This window comes from Cydia pomonella, chromosome 16, assembly GCF_033807575.1.
Source record: "Cydia pomonella isolate Wapato2018A chromosome 16, ilCydPomo1, whole genome shotgun sequence".
Classification (NCBI taxonomy): Eukaryota; Metazoa; Arthropoda; class Insecta; order Lepidoptera; family Tortricidae; genus Cydia; species Cydia pomonella.
The window spans coordinates 11,973,821-11,992,801 of NC_084718.1; the positions used below are offsets into that span (position 1 = coordinate 11,973,821).

Consider the following 18,981-nt stretch of genomic DNA (forward strand, 5'->3'; position numbering starts at 1 on the left):
ACTCGCTGACATCAGGGATTTTGTTTATAACTACTTTTGACAAGTCTCGGTGTCGGAGCCAGCCCTGATTATAACTTTGACGGTGGCTGCTGAGCGACATTGAGGTTCCGATCGCCTGCAAGTAGATCGCGAATGGCAAACCTGAATATAGAGTTCTCTGATTATAGTTGTTACTCTTGTTACGGATCTCGATATTACATTACACTGTTTTTCTAAAACTAATCACCCGCGCAACATATAAACGGGGCGTGACCCGCCTGACCATTGACGTAACCACATTGTTATTTTGTTCGATATTCGCCATTTAAATGTGTGGTACTCGTAGTATTATATTAGAGTAGCATAGTCTGTTGTATTCCAATTACTTATAAAAAAAAAACCGTGAATCAAATTAAATGTTTACAGTAGAGCCTACTGACGATGAAAAGTCAAATCCTTAAAGGGTTAAAATGTACATATCTTAGTAAGTTTTAATTCTCATGGGCCGCCCGCTCAAACATTGTTACGGTAGCTATGTTGACATTTCATTATCAGCGTACCCGCTTTATCGTGACCCGGCCCGGCGGGGACTAATTTGTACACACGTAAGCCAACCGATGGCGATTGTGGGACATATCTACGTTTATTGCACAATATTGAGAAGTATCAATGGCGGACTTGATGCCATTAGATAGGCCCGTATAATAAAACCGTATGAAGCGTATTTTGATCAGGTCTATTGTAAGTGAACATTGCTAGGCCAGCCCCTAAAATAGTCAGAAAAAAAAACCGACGGGGTGTAGAAGGTTACTGATTCATAATATTATAATAACATCACTTTGTTTAAGAAAATGAGGCTAAATTAGAAATTAGACTAAAAATGTACACCAAATTTTGATTCGATAGCAATTCCACAGCAAAGTAACAGCAATGTCACACCAATATGATACTGATCTTTTAGTGTCAAAAGTGACATTTATTCAAACAAAAACGTCACGTTTGTCGCTGACTGATGAGTATCATAATGGTGTGACGTCTTAGAAGCATTGTTCGAATCGAGCTGTAAGTTTAATCAAAGATATTGTGAATTAGGATCGCGACAGTAAGTGAAAGTAGAAACCAGGGGTTGGATACCGGTATTACCTTCATACCTATAACTAACCGGTTAATGTTTTCGGTTAATCGTAAACCGTATCAAGGCTAATAAACACCCAATTAAAAATAGAAATATAAAAATATATTTAAGAAGGATATTCCAAAAATTGTAAACAGCGGTTCCGACCCCTGAGTGAAACTACAGAATATATTGATTATAACCTACTGCTTTAACAACACGCGTTGAGACTCAATAGTTAATACACAATAATTATAATTTACAAACATAAATTAAAGACCTCAAATATTTTCTTTAGCAGGACTCAATGGTGACCGAGTCAACAATAAATACAGCTTATTTTGTAATTGAGGTTAGAATAGCGATGAGTTATCAATATTATTATTAGTCCTTTTGTGACTTGCTATCTCTACGAATTATTGCAGTGACCGCGAACATTATTTACTGTAATGTAGTGAATGAATCAAAGCTTACCGCCGATAATTGTTTGTTCACGTCAATCAATACAAACAACAAACAACCACCTACTCACTGAATGAATTTAGATTAAATTACTGAACTTAACAGCTGACGTTTGCATATACTTAGGTACACAGTAACTTTGTACATCGTGTTGCTTTACAAGCACTAAATGCTTATAAAGAGGCTAATAGCAGTATACCTAAGTTTTACAAGGGTTCAGACACTATTGAAGTAGTTATACAAAGTGCCCATAAAATTTTATATCGAGTCGCAACTTCATATGAAATCAAACAGCGCTCAACGTTGGTTTTTTATTAGGCTTGCTTGTGAGAAGCTTTAAAATTGCGACTTATCTATATGTTTGATTTTATAAGACTTATTTTTGCTACACAGGCCTAAGGGATAAGGCAAAAAGGTAGCCAAGCAGTTTTCCATATCTATCAGCAGCATGTAAATCTCACATCCCTGTGTACAAATTTCTACACAAGAAGAGTCATAATACGTCACTGCAGTTGACCATACGTTTAATTCGTTAACTGTAGACTATAACTTACCAGCTCAAAAATGAGTTCTTTCTCATCCAGCTGCCTCAGCTCATGTCGCGAGCGTCGCTGCGGCCGCGACGGCGCGGCATGCGGCTGGTCGCCGAGAAACGTCGGCGTGCCGTCTACCGTCGTCACCAGCGGCTTCAGCAGCCCGCCGCGCTCGAACTCGTGCGCCGATATCTTCCTGCCGAAGAAATGCGTTCTGTCTTTTAGATAACGATACTGTTTCTGGAGCGAAGTGCGAGGATTAATAATGGAGATGATATACGGTACAAACAAAAAATAATGATATTACCTATTTCGTATTGATCCCAAAAATGATTGTCAAACAATATCCTGTCAGACAAACTCATTGTCCTTTTTTAAAACCGTCAAAATAATGACGTCAAGCGTAAATCAAATGACAAAGGCGCGTAACCCGCACGCGACATTGGTCTGAATTCACTTAATCAGATATGAGCTAAAGTTATTGAAATATTTGTGTGAGCACCAAGATATAGCTGAAATTAACCAATAATTTCTGAATTATAATGCAATGAATTGAGTTAAATTCCAGAAATCTATTGATTCACATTTTCATTTAACTCTTGCATATTTGCTCTCTATTGCCAAACACGTGTATCATATACATAATAAATTACGGGGTATGTAATAACAACGAATTTTCTGTTGTTGCAATGGATTTAAGCGCCAACTTTAGTTGTGACAAGTTACACCGACATAAAGTTAATCAGCAATCAGGCGTCCTGGACACAAGCCAGGCATAATTTAATATCCGATAAGAAGATAAGGAAGAGCCTCGCTCTGTTTACACACCGCGAGATTTGGGAAAAGGTCCAAATTGCTTTTGTATGTCGTTTTGGATTTATTAGACTTCAACCCATTTTACAAATGCACTAGTATTTTAAAACGAACATTTCAACTCTCGGGAATGGAAAATTAAATAAAAATTGGTGTGTAAGATGACACAGTTTTCTAGATAATGAAGTGTAAAATAATTAGGTACGTTATATAGGTAAGCTTATATTGATGTGGAATCACTCTTCCTTCACTTGGTCTGGAAGTATTGAGTGCTTTGGGTCAAGACCGAAATACGGCGATAACTTTACACGTCTACACTGGGTCTTAATTAAATAAGTGGTACTCAAATAATTTGTGCCGGCAAGAGCCAATCCTCTCTTGGCAACTGTAACTGGACTCCAAATAAAATGGAATTGTTCACTAAAGCCCTCATTGTCTTGTACAGATAAATCGTTACTTTCACAGGTAAGTCCATAGTGAAATAAAATTGTGCACTCCAAAGCGCTAACTTGCCCAAAATTACGTTTTTTAACCATAGCATTCGATAACGTTTTCTGCCTTCTGTCACCTGACCAGTCTACGGAACATTTTCCCAAGAGCGACAATCTTCGTTGAGTTTTTAAGTGTACCTTACTTACATTTCTGGTGGTTTTAATGATATTCAAAGACCCTGTAACCTTCAAACAATCGAGAATCATAAAGCCGTAAAGTAGATAAGACAATCAATCGAACTTCGATTAGAGACTTTGCGCGACTTTCAAAGGTCGACAAACATTACAAGATAAGAAGTACCAAAATTTAGGACAAGAATTATCTCCCATTTTTAGCAATTTATATTTTCAGGTTTATCAGTAATCAGAAAATTACTTGTCTCGCACAGTTATTATGATCGTTATCATAACTTTTATAAAAACTGACGTATTTTATTTAGCCTTAGTCATCAACTAAAGTTTGTCAGCACAATATCAAATGCGAAGTGATTCACATGTAAATTCTCATAAGTCGTTAACTATTCATACAGAGTTATGATACCGTGCCTGGCAGATCAGAGCGAGAATTTTTATTTTTCTAATATTATTTTACAGAAAGTGTGCCTGCAAAGCAATTGACAACATTTCAATTTTATATCACCTGAAATTTTACATATGATTTCGAAGAATTTTGAACACTGCAATATATTTATATAAATTTAATATCGCTTATAAAAAAAAATACAAAAGAATAAAAATAAAGTTGCAATTTAACAAATTCTACGGCACAATAGGTGAAATGCCATTGCCATTCACCACAAGAAAAAATAGTTGTCACAGTATTGGAATTGACATTGTCAATTAAATACGATGTATTGATTGAAATTCAAAACAAAGAGAAATTTATTTTCATAATTAAGTTACTATCCACTAGTCGTTTTTAAAATGGACAGAGCCGTGTATGGATCGATGAGGTAATCATATACTCCTCCAAAGTATACCAAATATTGTCTCGTCCGTTACCTACTGCAAAAATAATTCGTCGAAGATATCGGACAAACTTTTAATAATTGTTGTATGTACTAACACTATATGAGTTTATAGCTCGAAATAAATGATTTTCATTTAATTTAATTACATTACTTACATTCGTTAGTGTTTATCCGTCGGTCCGTTGTATCCGTATGAAAGCCAGATGTTGATTTTACGTATCAGTATCCGTTATTATATCCAAAATCGTCATAGAAATCTGATATTTTATCAAAATTGTTTTAAACCAACAACGGACCAGTTTAAAACATTGACAATGACAACGTCTTGTCAATGAGATTTTTTTTCCGATGGAGACAAGACTAGCTTCTAGCGTAGAACTCGAGTTACGCCATTTTATAAAAATGGACACATTAAATAATTAATAATATATTAAATACAATTCCTAGTCAAAAAAATACTATCAGCGTATTCCTCGTTTCAATTAAAATGTAGAAAAGCAATAAAATTACAGGGTCAGAAATATGAAATGTTTTCAAATACAAATAGTGTTCGTTTAACTAATTGTTTTTTTATTTATTTAAGACGATCGTCATTGTTTATCAAAATTCGCCTTAACCCTGTCAAGCCAAATTATTAAGCGTTTTTATTAGCCTTATTTAGTGTCCCACTGCTGGGCAAAGGCCTCCCCTCGCTTTGTTAGTTTATAATAAAATTAATAAATATATACATTAGTATATTATATTAAGGTTACCTATAGTCAGAGGGTGACATAAGATTGATAAATACATAAATATTATTGGCTCTCTGTAGTAATCTTGTTGTCCTATTGTAAGTTTAAAGCTGTTGGTTCTCCTGAACATAAATAAATAAATAAATTATAGGACATTATTACATTCTTAAGTGAACTGGAACCCTGGCATCTTTACCCTGTAAGTTTATTAATTTTCTTTTCTATTTTCTACTCAACTCATCATGTAGTAATATAGCATTTTCTGTATTTTAAGTTAATCTGTATCACCTTTGTTAGTTAAGATACTTTACTGCGGAAGAGCGGTGTCTCTTATCACAAGTATCTCTGAATACTTAAAAAGAGACATCTACCCTGTTATTGTAAAAAGCATGTATGCTAACGAATAAAATAAAATAAAACATTATTTATTTTATTTTATTCATTTATTACACAAATTGACTAAGTCCCACAGTAAGCTCAATAAGGCTTGTGTTGAGGGTACTTAGACAACGATATATATAATAAAGCTGATGAAGCTTACAAGTAGGGTTACCACGGGGAAGACAAGTCCAAACATGTCTGTGTAAGTAGAACAACGGAGGGGAAAACGCTTTTGCATAAGATCAGCGCAATCCGGAAGATTGATGAGAAGTGTCTGGTGCATTTTATTGATGATCTAGTTCGGGAACTCTAATATTTTACTACTTTAAAATGTTTATATGAGTTACGTACTAACTCAGAAAGAATATTTGATTTAGCATTAGGTAGCGACATCTGACACAAAACATAATATACACTAATCTAGCATCCAAAAACATAGCGGCATAAAACCATTAATAGGTAGAGGCACACCTTAAAAAACAAAGTCCCCCACCGCGTCACTTTGTCTGTATGTTCGAGATAAACTCAAAAACTACTGAACGGATTATCATCCGATTTAGGTTTAGGTGTAATATTTGTTAAGGCTCTACCCGTGCGAAGCCTATAGCCAAATGTTAGCGCGTTATTACGCTATTTAAATAAAAGACAAGTGTTCAAAGAAGTACCATTGTTTAATGGTGTATTACAAGTTACTATAGGTTCTTTGTCTAGGACACGCGCGTTCAGTTCAGTGGTTAAGATGCAAGAGGTCGATGCTCGGGTCACGCTGCACGTCGATGCGTCTCATATGCGAAACTCCGGCGCTGGCATCGCGCTCTCTGGTTGGCCGCCGTTCTGTCGTCTATGTTGGCAGATTGGAGCCGCATCTCCATCAATCATTGGTTGTAGAAAAACTAGCGGTGTTGCCACAGCGCTAACATACTCCGGGGCGCTGAAAGATCCATCTTTCAGGACTCTCTCTGTTGTACAGGCAGCGGGCACATTCGGTTGAGCGCTCGCTTGACTATCCCTCTAGCGGTATTGATGTCTGCAACGCGTGGCACGCCATCCTTTCCGTTATATAGTTAGACGACTCTGCCCATGCGCCACAGCAACGGCGGCAAGCCTTCCTCCTTGATGAGTACGAGTTCTCCCAGCTGTAGATATAGCCCCGCACTATAGGGCATATCATTGAATTTAAAAATAATTAATAATTGTAATGAATGGTCTCAGAGATGTCTTTTTTGTGTCAGGAACTCTTTGTTATCACGTGACAAGGCAATACAAATTTTTTCATTCCATTTGTAACTAAATGATATGCTAGTGTGTGAAGTTAGCATATCATTTGTTAAAAATCCATAGTATTGGTTTTTATGATAAAAACGCCAGAACTATTGATATAAAGTATCAGGAACTCTAGAACTATGGTGCATGCTAATAGAACTCCAATAAAAACGTGATCTGCTAGACTTTGATATGCCAACTTCACAGACATGGTCGCACGCTACCAGTTAAACACATTTTTCTTCTAAGAAGTAGGTAACTAGTTTGTCGAGGAATCGGCATTGTATGAATTCCTTGAATATCCTGGTTTTTTTTTTCTTTATTTTTTAATAGTCTACTATGCTGAATAGGTGATAAATTTTTTTTATATAAGTTATTTTGGGCCATGCCAAGATAAGGGTTAAGTTAGGTTAGATTAGGTATTATGTAAGTTTCTTAGAAGACCAATCCAAAAATCGCGAAAAATTATTTAGCTGACCCATATCTCTATCGATCTGATCATTTGTAATGTATGAAACCGTTCGTATTTGTGCTTATTCTCATAATAAAACTTGTGTTGTTTAGTAACTACTTTAGTTTAGCAACCCTGCATACATACATATAGGTATACATAATATATATGTCCCTTAAATATATACCCGTATATATATGCAGAGATACTAAGCTAACAGATTTGCTGATTGTACATACACATTAAACTCAGGTTAATGTAACGTAAGTAAATTTTCATGAATAAAGCGAGACACATAAACCTGAACCCTTCATCATATTTGTACATCATCAATATCATCATAGATCGAGATCACATACGACCCGAGGTTTTGACAGAAATCAAAACGCCAGTTGTTAACATGTCACAGCCCCTAGCGGAAGGTACGCTAGGCTCGAGTATTCGAAGTAATCCCGGGAGGGTTGGTGCTCTATGAGTTTTCTCTCGACTCGTGAGTTGAATCCAATGACGGGGCTTAGCTTTGCTTATTACGGGTGGCTATTTATACCTCATTGTGGATTAACCTACTCTGACAAGACGGATCAGAATCTTTGAGGAGAATATCGGGTTATATAGGGCGAACGAACTTAAGAATGATAAAATACTATCTGTGTTTGCCGCGTTCACTAAAGGTGTACATGGGTGGGTAAAATTGGGCAGTCAGAAAAAAACTTACTGATGGTGTTATCTTTTAAAAGCTATCGAAAGTCTACTCAGTGCTCACGGTCTATACAGATGTAGTAGTGAATAATCCTTTGCCATCGTATTATTATGGAAACGCACGAACATGTTATGTTATTTCTTATTTCAGTCAGTCTCAATACAAAAAGTACTGAGGTTGACTGAAATAAGATGACAAAGACAAACGTTTCCGAGAAAACACGATGGCAAAGGATTGCTCACTACATACTGTAAGTATATAAAATATATAGATAGATATATAAAGACTTGGGTTTATGGGTAAGCTTTTACAATAAGGAGCAGACTACAGTACGAGTACAATAAGCAGCAAGCGTAGTACTAACGGTTAATGTCCATAATAATACACATTTAGTCAACTGTTCTCTGCAATAGGTAGGCAGTACGATGCTTAACTTTTACTTGGAAACCCACACGAGAACCTTTTTGCTAGTATCGAGGCTGGCTAATAATTAGCAACAGTTGTTTCAAGATACTAATTCGACGTTCGTGAATTAGACAAACACTAAATTACTGGATAAAATAGAAAATGTCAGGGTTTCAAAGCTTCTGAACGTAAGATACGAATGAAACACTAACGTCCATTCAGTTGTTTCTGTATTTTTCTTCCACCAATAATGTTTCTCTGTTTTGCCTAAAGGTTGATCAGTACAGAAAAGCATTCAGTTCATAATACATACACATGGTTAATACCCCGTTTTTAACAGTAGTTAAAATGTAATTAGCCATATTGGTATGATTGTTTTTTTGCTAAAGTCTGCCGATTTAAACTGTAGTTTACGACAAAATAAAAGTTTAAATAAATAACAAAAGTCAAACAAAAATATTGAAATATGAATGCGGCGAAGTGATGATCAAAAGGGACAGTATCATACTGACCTGACAGGCGTGGTTGCACCAGATCCCGCCCGCGACGGCGACGCGAGCTCAGCGCTGGGCGGCGTCGCGTGCGACACCAGCCATGCGTCTACCACCTGCCGCGTCGCTTTCCTGCCGAAAAACAACGATAATAAGGCCAAGGTCTCCGGTTCATGTCTGCATCCAACGTAATTACAATACAACCTCAGCCCAAGGCCTAAAACATCACCGTCTAAGAGTACACTTATTTTACCACCATTAAAACTCGACACAGCGGTCACGGCCGCAGAAAACAGACCCGCTTGCTCCGAGTGGATGCCCACTTACGCTCGCAACCACTATTTTAGTTCCCGTTTCAAATAGCATTTCAAACTCATTCAACATCGACGTACCTCACGTTAAAACTGAGGCCAGGTTTAAGCGGAAAGCTTTCTAAATGGCAGTACATTCCATCTGATGCCATGAGTGAATGCATTTAAATTAAATTACACTACATGCAGTGCAGCGCTTGGTTGACAGATGAAGACTAACTGTCAACTAGTGCATACTTGCAAACATGTTAGACGTGAGCATTTGTAATAGACATTCACTTAAAGCACAATCACAAAGTTGTATGTTGCATGCAAGCAGTGTGCACCGCTTCACCTCAGTGCGTTCCAGATGCCGTTGGTTATAACTGTGTAAATGATGAAACAAGAAAATTATCACTGTAATTTACTTGTCATCGCGTGGATCAAAACAATTCTGAGGAATGAGACAGTTAACGTGTATTTACCAAACGACATTTCCTTTAAGAACGCAACTGTTCATAATCATAACATTCTTAACAATTTAGTCCATAACTATCTATATAATGTTATCTTTAGTGTCATCACACCTATCAGGTATAGTCCTCAGCATGTATTTTAAGATGCCAATCCTGAGACCTTTCAGCCCTTTTTATGGCCATTTTTATAAGAATACCGGTCATAAAATTTATGAAAACTACTTGTAAATATCAATCTGTTAATTTTAGTTACACCGTTAGTCAATACTTACACACAACCCATAAGACGCATGTAAAACATACTTCACAAGACTAAAAAAACTTGATACTTGTAAACACCAACCGCCTTCAGCGTACACGGGCTGAAGCGAACCCTGTAGCGCCTTACGCATTAAAATGTTTAGTAATTTACGGAAATGAGTTTAAAATAAACTTAACCGTATCTGAGCACAACGGAAGATTACGAAGTTGGCCGAAAACTCTAGGAACTGGCAAATCAAGTTGGTGAACTTAGGAGCTAACGAGTGCGGAGTTCCAAACTCAATACTGGTACAAGTACGGCACTCGAGTTAAATATTCACTGTAACAAGCTACGACACGCCTCCGCTGCTCTATAGGAGCCTAATGATGCTCACTGTGTTGAGCAAGTTTTAGTCAAAAATCATTTGCAGTCTTCTGTAAAATAAAAATTTTAGGCCGCCGAAACATCACAACATTCTTATTTCCATTTGACATTTCATAATATGTGCTAGCATATTATATATTAAAAATATTTATATAACAAACTTTTAAATAAAGAGGCGAGAACGGAGGATATTAACTAACTTCCACCTTTTAACTCCGTAAAACAACAATCGATTTTGTAAAGTTTGAATTTGTTTGAAAGATTTACACGTTCCCTGTCCAAGAACACCTTATAATGGGTATTTAGAGGAATAGATAACATGTTAGACCGCCTCTAAAGTGATGAAGTGGCTAGAATTATTTATTAAACTTTATTACTAATTACCTAATCGGATACATGGCTACAATACACATGACAGCTAACTTATATGATTCCAATATATGTCCAATATTATTCTTATATCGGTTTGATATCCGTGCACGTTCGAATTGGCCTGTATGTCTGATGCCTTTACATAAACAAACTGTAACCATATGCTACGTCAGAAAGGCTTGAGATCTCATTACGGCACGGCCCACTTCTGAACGTTCGGCTGCTGTCGAGGAAGCCATTGGGGAATGAAACATACTCCAATTAAACGCCATGTTCACCATTTTAGTGTCAAAAGCTCGGTCTTGTTCGTTAGAACTTTAAACGGTAAAGTATCGACGTACCTGTGGTATAAATTAATTCACGAAATAATTTTAATCGTTCAGTGCAAATCTCGCACCTGCTCTTATGAATCAGCCTATAGGATCCTACAAATAATAATTTAATTTAATATGCTACTCTATTCAATTGACGCCTAATCGGCAGTAATGAAAAGTGTGATGTACATGAATTATGTTTCTAATGGAGGTAACTTTAAAGACTTTAAACGATGCAGTAATGTTATCTCCATTAGAAACATAATCCTAAAACTACATTCATTCGCTTATTCAAATTACTACCAACGCTATTCTCTCATTCCACCAAAATTATGCGTCATTAAATTAACGTAGGTGGACATTTACATATAATTGAAGTAATGATTGGCCATTCATTACGCTTGTGCACGTTAAGTTTGATTTATCGAATCACTCACTGCTATTGCAATTCAACGCGAGTTATTACGCAATATTATGATTGGCTAATTATGTTCGATTGATACTAAACATTTTCAGTCGTTGATAAGTTCCAGGGCCGGTTGAACCACGCACAAGTGTCATCTGTTAGCCCAGCATAGCGTAGAAGTCAAAGTCAATATATGCTTTATTCAAATAGGCCTAGCAACAAGCACTTTTAAATCGTAAAATTATACAAATATCATCTTTATCAAAATATCAGAGCAATTTATTGATGCAGTTATTATTGTTCTCAAAAAAACATTGAATTATTATAGATATGGCAAACTTAATAATAAGAATTTCATAAAAGGATCGTCTAACACCAAAATTGTATAAAAATACTAGTCTAGAAACTTTCTAGAATAAAATCTAAATGTCATAAAATACGGTATATATATATTGAAATAATTCATTAATTACAATCGTACTTAATCCCACGGTGTTTCATCATTCTTGTAGTCTTGTGTGCTATAATAGGCTTTAGAGATAAGCTTACGTTTTACATAATTTTTAAATTTACTAACAGTCAATTCAGTTATAATATTAGGAAGTTTATTGTAAAATCTACCACAATTACCCATGAATGATATGATTTTTTAATTTTATGGATCCTAGTGAAGGGCACTGCGAGCTTATGCTTATTTATAGTATTAATATTATGTATTTCACAGTTTTTCTTAAAACTGGCAATGTTTTATGTACATACAAAATATTCTCATAAATATATTGACAGTGCACTATCATTATTTTAATGTCCTTAAACTTTTCTCTATGCTCTGTACTTACGGTACTAAATTCGACTGATGAAGTGATAACCTTGGAATACAAGAAATATTGTTGGTAGCGGCTTGATACCGAAAACCCGATCTAACTCGAGTTAATACTTGATCCAGGATTGAACGGAACATGAAGAAGGTTCGTGAGTAGATTGACTTCGGTTGCTGGAGTGGCAGTCATAAGACTCATAAGGCGCCATTCATTTACGTCAGACGATTTTGGGGGGGAGGAAGGGGGTCGAACATGACAGTTTTTTCTTACAAGGGTATGGGAGGGTGTTTACATAGTTCTTACGTAAGATACCAAAGACGCGAAAATTTTAAAATTTCTATGAAATGATGTTTAAACTTCCACACTTTATGCTATCAAACACAGTACAGAGTTAGCTTAGACGGGCTCTTTAGATTCTTACGTAATATAGGGGGTAGGGGGAGGCCTATTCTTATTTTTTCTTACATAGGGCGGGAGGGGGTAAAAACTGGCAAAAATCGTCTCACGTAATAAATAAATGGCGCTTAGTGGCCATGCGATTTTGCGGCTAGGTGCCTGTAAATTAATTTTTGATTGAGATTTACGAGTCGATGTCCCAAGAACAATAATGTACCAATAATAATAACACTAATAAAGCGATCTCGTTGGCTGTAGACTTAGCTCTTAAAGATTAAATACACCAAATGTTTAAAATATTTATTAGTCAGAAAATCTGCAACGGCTTTTCATGTGACCTCGCAGCCAATTGTTTAGCGAGCTCTGAATCCGCATTTGCAGTTTTGTAGGATTACCGCATACGCCGTTTAATGATGACATGGCGCTGCCAATATGTACGCATGTAATGAACGGCTTAACCCACAGTCACTGCTTGCGATAGGCTTATCGACGTTTGTCGGTGGATAACGCTTTACACAACGTTTATGTTTAACCCTACAGTGGACAGCTGCAACATTATTTGCAGGCATAAGCATAGGTTTTGAGAGAAAAGAATTGACGTGTTGATTGTGTGTAAGATTGTGTGTATCATAATTTTGTGCGATAAAAATGACAGTAACTCTTGAAAATAAGTCAATCGAAAGTAAAGATCGGTCACTTCGTTGCCTGCGTGACAATAATTTGATGATTTAATTATATAACACGGCAGGTAATTTTGTTTAAAACGTCTATTTCATGTTTACAAGTCTCCCCTGAGCCCTGAACTAACACAGATGATGCTCCCGCAAACGCCAAAGTTTACACTGGTAAACCTGCAACACGGCAACAATGCAAAGTTATGTCTGCTTATCGAGTTTTAATGAGTTTTGGGAGCCCGTGTGTTTAGTATGCAAGCGATGAAAGCTCCATTATGCTCACCGGTCACTACTCCATCTGAATACAAGTAATGCAACTTGAAAATCACTAATCCCTTGAGTGATTCGGATTACGGATCCAATCGGCAAATGTATTAAAAATGCAGCTTGCGTTGCAGCTATATGCAGCTGCCACTAAATCTGACGTAACTATATTATCTGGTATTATCTCTAAGGTTAAGTCAAGGTCAGCGTTTCTGGCTTTACTTTAAAAGACTTACTTAGTGACCTTATTTCACGGGAAGCATTATGTGTATGTATATTACATTTGAACGGGTCAGTTTTTAAGAAATTTACCAATCTGAAATTTTAATTAAATAAATGTTCAAAGGAGTATATGTAGCTATATTGCTAACATACTACCTATGATGAGATCCGTATCAAAATCGCAACAGTATTTAATTAACGTCCCCTCATGACAGACGCCAATCGTGCTAAGACATGTTACAATATTGGCAAACTTAGTGTACACATATGTCCATCACAGTGACATGAGAAACCTATTAAACACGCCGAAATAATTCTCGCACAATAAATAATAGAATATTTAAGTTACAAATGACGCCTTTCAAACTACCAGCGCAATTTCTCCAAAAGCAATTTTATATTTTCAATACATTTTCTATGAGAAACTGTGCACTATCTAAATGAATTATATTTCTATAAGAGGAGCCGTCGCATTGTTGTCCAGGAATGGCCACACAACTCCATACAGGCGACTCTTTACTGGATTCAAGTATTGTTTTAAGCTATCACAGTCAACACTGTGACTTTGAAAAACATAAACATTTTCTATGACGATATAGTATTGAAAGCATCTGACTGGAACAACTGATGATCTCGGTAGTGTCTTATCCGGCTAATGTATGTACCGGAATTCGAAACATACAAAAATCTAGGAATGATAATACGTAAAGCGAAGTAGTAGCTATTTCACCTAATTCCAAGTTTTAAGTTCGATCCAGTATTGCTGTCATTTGTTGCCTGCATACGCAACGGCTTGTCTAATGGGTTACGCTCTAAAGAATTAATTGTTTAACCACGGCTTATTTCTAACCAGTGGTCATAGACAGGGCGTTCCTCAGACACTGGAAACTAAATACAACCGCTAGGGGTAGGGACCCTAGCGGGTCTATTTAGGTTCCAGTGTATGCGTACGTATGTACGCACGCGTATGTATATGTATGTTCGCACGATATATCTCATAGACACAGTAGCAAACCAACCATTCCAACCAAACAAGTGGTCATGTACAAACTCCTAGTTTTCGATAAATCTGCTGGAATAAATCCCCTGCTGAGAATTTCTCCATCATAATATAACAAACCAACCTTAAGAAGTAATCATGCACAAATTCCTGGTTCTCGTCCAGCCAGGCCTCAGTGCGCGCGCATTCCGCATCGTAGCAGGTGGCCGCGGGCACAACGCCGCCCGCGCCACCTGCTGGCTCCTCTATGCTGCGCAACTGTAGACCTGAAACAATGGAAACCATAGCTTATAACTTGAGCAATTCAATCTCTGATTAATATGGCTCCATGATTTGGCCAACGTCAAAGTGGGATCTACGTGGATTTTAGGTTGGACATAAATTTCAGTCAGTGGCCCATAAATTATGGCCCCTAGGGCCCTAGCCAGACACGGTTAGAGGTAGAGTCAATGTCAAAAGTGCAATAAAACAGACGTATAAATTAAACTTGAATGATATAAAGGAATTAAACAAAGATCAATAATCTGAATGTCTAAATCACGGTGTTAAATCCATTAAACTAAAATAGGCTCATTTTTTTTCTGTAAATGGCAAAATTATTTATTTTTGCCATTTTCTGCAAAAATTGTTGAGTAAATTAATATGTAACATAGGTATTTCAAATGTCTCCCTATGTCTACTTAATGTTATAAGAATTTCAGATAGAATAATAATATCCCTTTAATAAAATACAATAAGAAGTAATGAAAAGCGATGAAAAGCAGGTTATGTAGAAACTAGCGGCCCGCTCCGGCTTTGTAGGGGTTGACAAATTATACACCTAAACCTACCTCAAGAATGATTATTTATAGTTGACCATCGCATGAAAATGCGTACATTAGTTTTTGAGTTTATCGCGAACATACATACTTACATACATACAGACGCGGCAGCGGACTTTCTTTTATAAGATGTAGTGGTACTGACCACGTTTCACAATATGATTCAAAACAACAAATTAATTAGCACAAACGCATGTACGCTTAAACAGTGATTTAGCAACACAACTTACATATAAAATTTTAGACTTATTGTATTTACCCATTTTTTTCCACCAATCACAACATGAACGTAATTTTCCAGCCATAAAAATTGTAATATTCCAAGTATTCCAACTTAACACGATTATACAAAATATTAAGAAAATGACATTATTTCGTGTCCTGGCCGTGTCATTGTCAAATTAGAACGTAGTGATTATATGCTCTTTGTGTCAAATTAGGAAATCAAGGTGGCAACGAAACTTTTTAGACATATTTGTAACCTTATTAACTTATTATCACAGACTTCAAAGTGTCTTCAAATTACTTAATTTAATAGAGTAAATGGGCCTATTGTCGGCACCTCGCTAATTGTTGGCAATCATCATAGACCTGTAAGCCTTTAACAAACCATTCATACAGGGAGACGTAATTATTGGAAAATGTAACCGTAGAAGGCAATTCTGCGACGATAGATTTCCAAAAGTCGTAATTTGGGTGCCAATCAACGAGAGCTTTCAATGTTTAGGCTTGCGTAGCCAAAATGGCAAATACCGAACCCATTACATAGTTTTATCATGTCCATTTGACCGTCCTTCTATACATTATAAGCCAAATACTCAATATTAGTTATTTAAAGCAGTTTTTCGAGGAAAACTAATGTTAAAACCAATTACTCCAACTTTGACGAAAACGCGTGTTTTCCTCGAACAAGTTGCAACTGCCAAGACCGAAGTCCAAGTTGGCTGTGGTTAGTATTATATTTCCGTCGTTTTCCAGTATACTAAACTTGTGTTACTTCATTTTATTTGAAAGCTACTAAAACTATTTTTATCTATGATTACTTTTCCACGAACACTAAATAGACACTATTTGTCATCGTTGAAACAGTCCTGTATCTGACAATAAAACTAGGCATCGAAGTTCGTCAGGTAATATCAGGTGTCAGGTATAGTACGCCATGAAGTTGATATTAACATTAAAAATAAATTAAAGTCATAATCATCCCCCTTTCGTAATTTCGCCCTGAAATGCCTTTATAAACATTTTAAGCACCAGTTTCTAAGCAATTCAATATTTAAAATATAAAAAAAGGTAATAATTATTTTATTAGAATTTCATAGTTCTTGGTGTATTTCAACTTAACCTAGTTATATATAGTATATCGATGTATATTGTTGCAACATAACTGATGAAGCTGCTTTTCATGAGAGATAATTATGAACTTTTAAAATTACAAGCTTTTCAAATATTTTTTTTATTTTATTCGTTTAAATTACATTTGCAACTTACAGCTAACACCATAGCGTCACAAACTCAGTCACTATATACTAATTACCACATTCACTCCTCTGAAACATTCTCTTACATTCATTAATTAAGCTCGCCATCCCTGAAGTGAACAAATCGCAATACGGAGCCGAGCTAAGCATGGAGTTTAGCATGAAGAGCGTGTGCCGCAACGGTGAGTATCGATACAGGCCGGTGCGCGCGCCCGCCGGCGCCAGCAGCCGCGGTGCTCGGAGTCTGCTCCGCGAGTCGGGCACGAACGATAATAGATGACATTACACAAAATCATTGCAAGGCAAAATATTTTTAAATTACTGGGTAGGTATGAGAATGAGTATGACTTTAATTTTAATGTTAATATCGAGTTCATAGCTCACTACGAGTACAATTTTACCGTACATACGTACCGTACGATGAAACAATAAGTACCCTATTTATACTAATGATCATGTTATGTATGTTAGGCAAGCTAATCACATAAAAAAAAATCACACAATAAAGAGTTTATACATACATACATATCAAAGTAAGCATGAGTAGTGATAAAAATAAACATTAACTGAAGAGAATATCTTATAAACATCTTAGATGCATATATCTTAAGGGGCCAGATTATATCTTTATTCCCATCCCATCCCGTCTAAGCTGTTTCAAGCTGCGGTGCCAAGTTTTCCCGCCGTGTTTAGCTCAAAACGGCTTAGAGCTAATCCTGTTAGACCAGCCAGCGGCGCCATGAAAATACCTTTCAGGAACAGGAATATAGATGCTACTTTAGTGATTTAATTTTGTATCAGATATAGGTTTTGAAATGGCACCTGTAGTCATGGATAAGAAAATGACCAATAAAATTCGATTCGGTTTAGCATTAATTATTAATCATGAAGATACGTTTAGGGAACAGGAAATATATGGGTCTAAATATATTATAGATTGTGATATTTATCCAATAAAATTTAGTCGATATGGGGCATCTATAATATATAAATGTTATGTCGGTTAGACAAAAAAATCGGGTTGCACTCCGGGAGTACCGGCAGAAGTGAAAACTTGAATATTAATAACGTTGTGCATTTTTGATATTTTGGAGAAATTGAGTAGCAGTTTTATAAAAAGAGATAATTCTCTATTATACCTACGTAAATAAATTTGAGTGTGGAAGATATTTTGAAATGCGAATTTTAGTGTTAATATATAACATATACAGAGTATTCATGAGACGTGAGCAGGACTACAGCCTATACAGAGTATTCATGAGACGTGAGCAGGACTACAGCCTATACAATCAGTAAATGTTAATGAATCGTTCACCATCATATTAAGTAAAACAATCACGCTTCTGTTCTGTTATTTAACTTTTTGGTAAGGAACAATTTGAGTATCTACAATCATGGACACCCAACAACACAAAGATACAATAAAACAAAATTAACAAAGATTAAACCTTTATGTCATAACGGTGACAGCACTTTGATTATGAAAAAATTTAAATGTTATACTTGAATCAGATACGATTTTTCAAAAGTAACCAGGCTTTGATGACATTCAATTTACACGTCACCATGATGTCACGTGTCCGTCTTACGAATTTTCAATCTGACGGTCACGTGACCCCTTGCGCGAGTTTATCATTTTTTCCCCATCACAAAAAGTGCACAGCGCCGCTAAAGAAATTTTACCTTAAAAAAAAATTGTTTTTGTTGCCTGTGGTCCCTGACTACTCTCAAACAACCAGAAAAGTCAACTAAAGGAAGCGTGCATGAACTGTAGGAGGTAGCACAGGAGCCCCTTGTTTATTGGCGCGAAATGTGATTTAAGCCACAAGATGGCAGACACTACAACACGAAAGAGAGCGTGCATGAAATATAGAGGGCAGCACCTTCTTGATAAGGGTGTCAGGAATTATGCAATAAAGTTCAAAATCAGGTGGGAAATATATTCCCTCTGCCTTATAAAGTTTGTCGATTTAGGTCACAAGACGGTAGACCCTCCAATGCGCACGGTCCTTATACATATAAATACGTACATAT

General features: G+C 36.3%; 1 protein-coding gene across 11 annotated transcripts in view; it reads right to left on the reverse strand.

The window, feature by feature from the left end:
- LOC133526348 (dual 3',5'-cyclic-AMP and -GMP phosphodiesterase 11-like) overlaps positions 1 to 18,981 on the reverse strand; it is a 188,514-nt gene that overhangs the window by 96,329 nt on the left and 73,204 nt on the right. For 8 of the 11 annotated variants that reach the window (XM_061862920.1, XM_061862917.1, XM_061862919.1 and 5 more), the window contains exons 3-5: positions 14,770 to 14,911; positions 8,807 to 8,917; positions 2,110 to 2,302 (exon numbers count right to left, since the gene is read on the reverse strand). In XM_061862920.1, coding sequence (XP_061718904.1) covers positions 2,110 to 2,302; positions 8,807 to 8,917; positions 14,770 to 14,911 — 446 coding nt within the window. The remainder of the gene's footprint in view (positions 1 to 2,109; positions 2,303 to 8,806; positions 8,918 to 14,769; positions 14,912 to 18,981) is intronic. The other 3 variants (XM_061862923.1, XM_061862921.1, XM_061862924.1) reach the window with 1 other exon arrangement.